This window comes from Polyodon spathula, chromosome 4 (assembly GCF_017654505.1).
Source record: "Polyodon spathula isolate WHYD16114869_AA chromosome 4, ASM1765450v1, whole genome shotgun sequence".
In the NCBI taxonomy this organism is placed as follows: Eukaryota; Metazoa; Chordata; class Actinopteri; order Acipenseriformes; family Polyodontidae; genus Polyodon; species Polyodon spathula.
Genome location: NC_054537.1, coordinates 77,439,705 through 77,448,962, shown reverse-complemented (window position 1 = coordinate 77,448,962; position 9,258 = coordinate 77,439,705). Strand labels below are relative to the sequence as shown.

The following is a 9,258-nucleotide window of genomic DNA, read 5'->3' as shown; positions in this document are numbered from 1 at the left end:
CGCATTCTAGAACCTGCAGAACTACGCTACCAGATCCCTGCCACTCTGGATGAGGCCATCAACTGTACAACCACCATCGAGGCTGTACCCTTGGACCAGCCCTCCGAACACCACACTACCAGCCTCCCAGCCTTCAGGACTGTTGGAGGACCAGGGTGAAATGCAACAGGTTCCGGGACTCCATAGAGGGGAAGACGCAGACCCCACTTACCGATTCCCCAAATGCTACAGCTGCCGCCGTGGGACACACTGGAGAGGGAGCTTTCTTATACACACCGGTCAAGATCGAAGGCGTGTCGTGTACTGCTCTCATTGACACAGGCTCGTCCATCACCGTCGTCCACCGTGATGTCATCTACCAAGCCCGCACTGACTGGAAGACCTGGGTAACCGACACCCTGGTCGAGCTGTGACTGATGAGCTCACCTTAATAGAAGGAAGAGGCCATCTAGGGATTGAGCACGTAGGCTGCCTCTACCATCACTCGGTCCAAGATGCCTGTATCCTCGTCTGGATGTCCTCCAGTGTGTAGGCTTGTTGTTAGACCTGCAATACGGCAACATCAGTCAGTACTGCCCGAGGCCTGGTAAAAACCCTCTTCAAGTTCCTGTCACCACCTCTTCTACTGCTGAAACTGTGACCAGAGCTGACACACCTCCTTGCCCACCAGTGCGCCCCCCCTGTACCGGCCCTGAAGACGCCACTTGTCCCCAAGAACAAGTCCGCGGTGGAGAGTGCCTGGGAACAGAGCTGTGAAGGGCTAGATGGCAGTCAATGTGACCAGCTGCGGCAGCTATTAACGGAGTTTCCAGACATCTTCACCTTCCAGTCAGAATAGACAGGATGCACTCACCTTGTGCAGCACTCAATCGATACAGAGAACGCCATACCCATTCGTCAACCTTCACATCAAGAAGTTGCAGACCGGATCCAAAACAAGATGCTGGCCGCTGATGTGATCCAGCCCTCCAGCAGTCCTTGCGTATCCATGGCTGTTCTGGTTAAAAAAAAAAGACCGGGTGGAGGTTTTGTGCTGACTACTGCCACCTCAACGACCAAAAAAGACTCTTATCCACTGCCCCAAATTTGACAGCCCCTGGGTCGGCCCTTGCTTGGTCCTGGAGCAGGTAGGCGGGATGGTCTACCGGGTCCAATTGCCTTTCCCCGGTCGGAAGGTAGTGCTGTAACAGGATCGCTTAGCTCCCTACCTAGGCAAACAGTCAGCAAGAGCCGAGGCTGGTGCAGGTGAACCTGGGGAGAGCTGCCCCTCACCTCCCTCCACCTCAACAGCCCCAAGTTCATGTCACCAGGGGTCCACTCCTGCCTCTGTCCCCCCTGCACCTTCCCCGTCCGGTCTATACTCCACACCAGAGAGAGAGGGACAACGCATGACATCACCTACCAATCAGCCCCCAATGGCTGGGGAGTTGCCTAGCCCACGGATCATCACCAGATGCCTAGTAAGGCAGCACCGCTTGCCCCTTTGCTACCGGACTGAAGCAGGTTCTTCCCGGGCCAGGAAGTGTTTAAGCGGGGGGCAGTGTAGCATCGAGTCTCGCGGACCCACTGAAGAGAATTTGTTGCTGTTGCAGTCTGGTTCCAACGAGGCTCGCTCTTTGCCGCCTGTGGACCCTATATAAAGCCGCAATCTGCGCGCTGACATTTTTCAAGCTAAACCAACGGCACTTATAAGAGCCATTTCATTCCAAAATAAACGGCCTTCCAGCGCCAAAAGAATCTTTCGAAGTGTTTCCTTTCCTCCCACTGGAACCCGCATCATGCCGCTACCACAATACTTTTAATTCCAAAAACATTTAAATAAATATTTACTTGATTAAATATGTTATAGCATCTACAATGCAACCCTCTGACTGGTGCGGTGGAAGTATTATTGGCGATCCAATTAAAATAACCAATAAAGCCCAAATAAAGTATCCGCCTATTATGCTGTATAGCCTAGGTTAAGATGTGAGCTGTAATTAATTTTTTTTTTTAAATACAAAAATAAAATAAAAAACCCTTAACTTTTTAATTGAGAGCTGTTTTATACATTATTTTTCCAACATATATTATAGAACATATCTGTTTGAAAAAGCATCTAAAGTTTGGAATAAGCATGATTGATACATAATTAATTTCAGTTATTTCCCTTTAATAAAGGCTGTTTTATTTGAGGCTTCAGATAGCAGTGCTGAGAGCAAGAGTTCCTGGTTCTGATTGATTTATGTTTACGTAAAGGCATATTTTCAAAGCTTTCATTATTTTGTGTATTTTTAAAGGAACAATCCATTTTGCAAAACTGTAAATTTGTCATATTTTATGAAGTCAAGTTTGCAAATTGAAAGATAAAACACAATACCTTTGCATTGTCTATATAATATTTTTTCTGTTAAATTGTTTTCAAAAAGTATACTGAGCATCAAAAGAAATGTATCACTTGTATTTGAGCATCAAAAGAAACTGATCACTTATATTTGGATAAAATTCCTTAAATGTGATCGAAAAAATGACAAACGCTGTTTTAGTGCATGTGTAGTAACTTTTTAGTGTGCTGATTAACAATTGGCATTTTACTGTCTAAAGTTATCGGGGGACTGTGAAAGTCACAGGCTAGTAGCGTGTGTGGCCACCGTTGGAAGCAATACCAGCAGAGCATCTGTGAGGCATGCTTTGCACCAGGTTTCGGATGTTGTCTTGTGGAATCCTGGCCCATTCCTCTTGTAGTGTCTGGATAAACATCTATCTGTTCAGTGGTCTCCGAGTCCTAGAAGCCACGTGTCTCCCAGTTCGTGGCCTGTCATTGACAGACTTAGCTATACCGTCTCGCCAGGTTTGAAATTGGCATATTGGTGTTTTTCTCTGATTTTCTTTATTGCCTTTATTCAAGCTTGCAATTCAACAGCTGAAATCTCTCCATATCCAGTGTCAATCAACTGTCTCACTGATTAGGTTTTTAAATGCTTCAGTCATAGTCACTCAAGCCTGTCATGGTCAAGGATGAATGATCAAGTGATTAAAAAGAAACCAAAAACATTTCGTCAATGTCCATCATTTACATACCTTATTTATTTTCGGAAATAAATGTGTCATAACAGAGATGTTTCTTTTGATGCTCAGTATATTTCAATCTTTAAATAACATAGCAGTCTAGATTTTATTATATTCCATCAGTTCATGGTCTTATCACATAGTATGAAACCAGTTTTTCAACTGGCCTACTGCATCAACGTGAATTCCAACCATCTATTGCAGGCAGTGGGATTCCTTACACAGATTCCTTTATGCCTGTAAGTTAACAGAAAACAAATCTTCTGATTTGTGCTAATAAAGCAACTGAACGGAATACCACTATAATTTATTTGTTTTGATTTTAAATGTATCATGCAGGTATGTAAAGAACTGTATTAATGGACCTTAAACTCGAATTGATAACGTCAGTAACAGTGAATACCATTTTTCTTCAGCTGAGCTGTCTGCGTATAACTGCAACCAACAGAGTTCGTTAGAATAGGGGAGTGGTTGCGCACCTGCCCTGGTATTAGGATCACGTGATTCACAAGGAATTCATTTGACATTTTCATCTCACGACTGAAAAGACAGGGACACACTACAATGTCTGCACCTGCAACTCCTGCTTTGGCGTTCTCAGTTCCCAAGATAGGTTTGCCTACGGGATTCGACGTTTTGAGAACGTATTCAGGAGCATTCGTTTTCTTGGAGATAGTAAGTGGAGATTTATTCTTAATAATAATAATACATCTTCAGAAAGTGATGGACATCTTTAACCTATGTAGCCTAGGATACGGGGAGCTGTCAACAGTTCACTTTAAAAGCTACAAACTCGCCCTGTTACTCGTTGCAGTTGCGAGGGGAATGTAGGTCAGCGCATGTACTTAACGCATTAGAAAGTTTTGTGCTTCCTGATTTGTATACTGTCTGTAGTATGCTTGTTGTTGTAAAATAGTACACCTGCCTCGGCTGTATACGGTAGTTAATACTGTACTGTACTTTGCCCGGTTATTTTATCGTTAGAAAGATTTCGTTAGTGATTACGGGAACTGTTATTAGGGTATGCAGTGATTGGTGTTTTTTTTTTGTTTGTTTGTTGTTTTTTTTTTTTTTTTTTTTTATCTAGCAATAAAAATAAATACAAAAAACTACCTACTACTTTTTAAAAAGATCGAATCGTGTCTTTTTCGTAAATGTTATACATTTTCTCTAACCACAAAAAAAAAAAAAAAAAAAAAAAACATTTTTTGTCTATCTTTTGCAGCTTTTTGGCGGTCTAGTATGGATTTTGGTAGCCGCTTCAAATGTCCCAGTGCCCCTCATGCAGGGTTGGGTTATGTTTGTATCGGTTACCATGTTTATCTTTTCAACTGTGTACCTAGTTTGTTTTCTGTGTGGCTTTGCTGATAGAATAAACACAGACTGGAATTTCTTGGTAAGTAGTTCAACCTGTTTTGTTGTTTGATCTTTGTTATAATAAATGTCACTCATGTCAACGACTGCATTAGTTTTTAAAGGTATGTGTGTACGTAGGACCCGCATCCCTATCCTGTACATTCAGAAAACTACGGTGGCCGAAAAGTGCAAATCTGTGTCAGAGAGGTGGCGAATAAATTAAAACGTATGACGTTTTTTTTTTTATTTCCGTCATGCATTTCTGTATTCGCCACTCTTTTAAGATGCTGTTAGTTTTTTTTCTGTCATACGTTCTTCTGTATTCGCCACCTCTGTGAATTCGGCATGCATTTTTGTAGATTCGCATGCACTTTTTAAGATGCCACTGACTTGCACTTTGTGGGCCACCGTAGAAAACACCTGTTGCCCTAGCACCACACTGATTTCATGCGATCAAGGGGATGTGAGCGATATCGCTAGTAGTTAGAGCAGCATTTTTACAGGATATCCATGCTCACCAGGTAAACATTGCACTGAGCCTTTAAACAGATCTTAACTTCTTTTGTTTTACTATTGTAGGAAACAGTTGTGTACACTATTGCTGTTATTTCTTAACAAGAAGCACAGCTTAATCACATTATATACTCTGTAACACATTACAGTAGAACAGAAATGTAGATTAAATGTTTACTGTTTGTTTTATTTATGGCATTCCTTAAGTTCAGTTTCTTTCCACTAAATGGCAGTAGTTTATAGCGTGTTCTTACTTTAACATGCATTTTCTTGACAAACCCCCAAGAGGTACTATTGAAATGGCTATTGTTTAGGATATAGACTGATCAAGTACTGTTATCCATATTTGATATATATATATATATATATATATATATATATATATATATATATATATATATATATATATATATATAATGCATTCTACACTAGTACTCCTCAAGTACTATAAGGAGTTGAAAAGTGGTTTTTACTTACAGTAGTCAAGAGAATCCATTCTTCTACCCTAAAGCAGCTGTCCAGTCATCTTTTGAAACAACAACAACAGTATATGTTGATGACATTAATAACATTTTTTGCAATGTTTCTTGTATCTACACTGTTTTGATTTTGTGTGTTGAACTTTCCATGTGATTTTTTTTTTTTTTTTCTTGAAAATGTTACTGCAATTAGTTGATTCACAAGCAGTGGGGGGAAAAAAAAAACAAACAAACAAAAAAAAAAAAATTTGCCTGAAAGAGGCCTTGTGTTTCGTGGCACCCTGGACACAGCCCCTGAGTGGTGTTTCTGAGTTTCCCATGGCTTTGTAAGTTTTCATTTTAATAGGCAAGGGGTAAGACTAGCCTAATTGGGGGCCACACTCAACATTGATGTATGTTGTGTTTCCTTTTTTTTTTTACTAATTCAAAAAGGTGCTTGAGTCATTTTGGAGCTGTTATTAACTATACAGCTTTTATCGTAATTTAACCAAATGTTCTATTTATAAACATCACTTTTTAAATCAGATTTAAACTCCAGCTAATAAAAGAAGCAGCCAAGTGTTTCTGTACATTATGATGTCATTGTAGAATTTTTGTAATTATTATCTGTGCACATTATTTTATAAGTTGTGTTTTCTTCCTTTCTTGTAAAGATTAAATTTAAAATACAGTACTGTAGTTCAGAACATGTTTTACCTGAGTTATGAATAGAACTCTGAACAGTATTACAGATATAAAACGAAAAGCAAGAAAAGGGTAACACATATAAGCTATTTACTTTTTTTTTATATATATATTTTTTTTAGGACTTTAGTTACCATTTCATTGCCTTGTTGTTCTACTTTGGCGCCTCCCTTCTTGAAGCTGCAACAACCGCAGCTGCTGGTACTATAGTACCAGGGAATTCCTCCGCCAACCTCAGCAACACCAATGGAGCATGTACTCTGGTGCTGCCAAAAGGGAATGTTGTCACCTTCTTAGATTATCGTCAGTATAGCATAAACGTTGCAGCTACTGTAAGTATTATATATCTTATCACTCTTATATTACTTATTTCCCTTCCATTTGCATATTCACTTAATAGGATATTGTACAGCATCAAACAAGTTAGAAATCAAATAAGGAACATATAGATGATAGACGATATAATTAGGGCTTCTGTTATTTGGTGTTTATTAATTTTATTTTCTGTGTTTATCTTTAGCAATTTTTGAGTTTTATGTAGGTACTCTGAATTCATTTTTGGGGGTTTTCGCTTTTTATATTCTGTATGAGATTATTGTTTTCAGTTACTTCCAAAAATTATTTTTCTTTTTTTTTTTCCTGGCACAATATGTATAGTAATTCGACAGTACTTACATGTGTAGTACCTTCTTTCCTTTGCTGTCTTCCACAATGAAATGATTATAGTCAGTGGCATATTCTTCTGGGGGTGTTTCAAATCTTGCAAACGTGTACAATCCTCTGTCTGCAGGGTCTCTATCCTTGTATTATTTGCTAAATATTTTTTTGACTGATACATTTATTATAAACATATTATACACGTATTTATATAATATATACACATTTTCCTGTAGAACCGTAGCTTAATCAATTCTGATCCTCATAGTCTATGAACTGAGCTAAATACCAGCACTTTAGGTTAATGATATAAAAACCATCTAGTCATAATCTACAATAAATCTACAATAGGCTACCCTTCTCGCCCACATTTCCCACTACATAATATTCTTATAATAATACTACTATACAAATCAATAAATCTCATCCATGGTGGATTCTCTGTGCTGAATAAGGGGTCCTGTGAATATGTTAAAACTAAAAACAGGCAGTTATCACCTTTTCACCTTGCATTGCACTCTTCTGGTGATCTGCCCCAAATAATAGGCCTACAACAATAGTAGTGCCTGGTATGAAAGTTTAGGAAAACATAAATTGTCAGGCCTGACAATGACCGTGTTATTTTTAACATTCTTCCCTCAAGAGCCTTGACTGGCTTGTTTGGTGTTTACTTGGATGAATAATAATGTAATCATGTTTAAACACGCCAGATCAGATAACACCCTTTGTCCACTTTCAAGCAGGTTGGATTATGTCAGCTATACAAAGGAATGAAGTACTTAGACAAGTATTTTGCAATAACTAGTATTTCCAGTTTAGAAAATTCAAGGTCTGTGTTGCATGCCATCTTGGTGTAGGGTGCCATCATTTGCAAACAGAACAAAAAATAAAAATTGTGAACATACTTTTTATTGTAGTTAAATAATTAAAGGCTGGATACCACTTAGCCATAGCTTGCTAATTTATTGATTTGATTGAGAGGTTGTACTGAACAACTTTGGTATTTTGGGAAAGAAGACACTTCCAGGCAAATGAAATGGCCTCTTTGCCCAATAATACTAACTGACATAACCACTGTTGGAGTTCAGGGGAAAGCATATATTATTATTACTATCTACATTATTCTCTAATACATCTCGTTGTTACTACGTTGATGAAGACAAACTGCATGATTCTGTTAATATAATTGAGTATAACAGTAGATAGTCTCTGTAAAACCGCTCTCTATACAGGACCAAACTTTGTGAAAACTAGGCTATCGAGACAACTGTCCCAGTTGTATAAATCGCATCCTACTTATGTCTCTGTATAGACCTAGACACTCAAACACCACATACAAACACTATTTTACTCTGTTGATAGATTAGCAAAAATATGAAATACACCCCAAAAATGAAAATTTCTAGTTATTTTAAAGTTTACTTTCAATTTCTGCATGCCAGTATTGCTGTGTCGTTACATAGATCTTACTAAATGATTACATTGATTTACGAAAGTAGCATATTTACAACTGGTTTCCAAAATCGAAACCAATTTATCTTGACAAATGCTTGCTGAACAACTGTTCTTTTTTGATGTATTTCAGATATTCGCATTTGCCGTGACAGCATGTTATGCCTGCAGTATGTGGCTGGGATTCAGAAGATGGAGAGGGTAGTACTGCACGACTCTTGCTGCACGTATTCTATACAAAATATAGTATACCTGGAAAAATATGCAATGGACAAATCGTCTTTCCTTTTTTTGTTTTTTTACCACTATTGAAGCCTCCCACTGTCATCTTACATATTCATCAGAAATAACCAGGAACAAGACATCTTGGTCAAAATAATGTAACTGCTTTTCCTGTTTTGTGTGTTACATTTTCAGTATTTTTATTTGAAGATCTGCTTGTTTTTCAGTTGTGTAAATAATGAAAAAACTAAAATAAATAATCTTTTCTTTGACATGTGGTTCTGATCTTTTTGTAAGTCATTTTGAATTATCTTTAAATGACAAGTGGCACAATACAGACTTAACGAAGGTGTTGGTGTCTTTTAAATAATTAAACAAGTCTTTAAATTGTATTGATATCTAAATTTAGTTTAACTTTCAGATATGTTGAAATAATGATGTGTATTCTAACATAAACCTTTAAGAATAATCTTACAAACATATATATTTAATGAAAAAAAAAATTACATTTCAAAATATAACAGAAGTACTACTATTATGGCTTCATGTAGACTTTTGCAATATAATTTTGTGGTTTCTTTGATTACATGATATATATATATATATATAAACCACTGCTTGGAAAAATAACAACCTCTGATTGGTTAAACAGCATCACAAGGTGTTCATCATCTAGTCTGCAAGGGCTTTTAAATGTTCCAGGCAATACATGGCTATTACTCAATGGCTACTGTTTTTAATTCTAATAATTTAATTATACTATTGCCTTCCAGATGGCTTTGAATTGTAAAGTTTCTGTCAATTATCAGCTGAGCAAAGCTCTTGAAAGCAAGTTCAAAGTATTCCA

General features: G+C 37.8%; 1 protein-coding gene across 1 annotated transcript; it reads left to right on the top strand.

The window, feature by feature from the left end:
* The first annotated feature begins 3,555 nt into the window (after positions 1 to 3,555).
* On the top strand, positions 3,556 to 8,645 carry LOC121314892 (protein MAL2-like). Its single transcript, XM_041248634.1, has 4 exons — positions 3,556 to 3,723; positions 4,274 to 4,444; positions 6,203 to 6,412; positions 8,323 to 8,645. Exons 1-4 carry the CDS (start codon positions 3,613 to 3,615, stop codon positions 8,392 to 8,394), a joined length of 564 nt encoding a protein of 187 aa, XP_041104568.1. The 5' UTR covers positions 3,556 to 3,612; the 3' UTR covers positions 8,395 to 8,645.
* Positions 8,646 to 9,258: the final 613 nt, after the last annotated feature.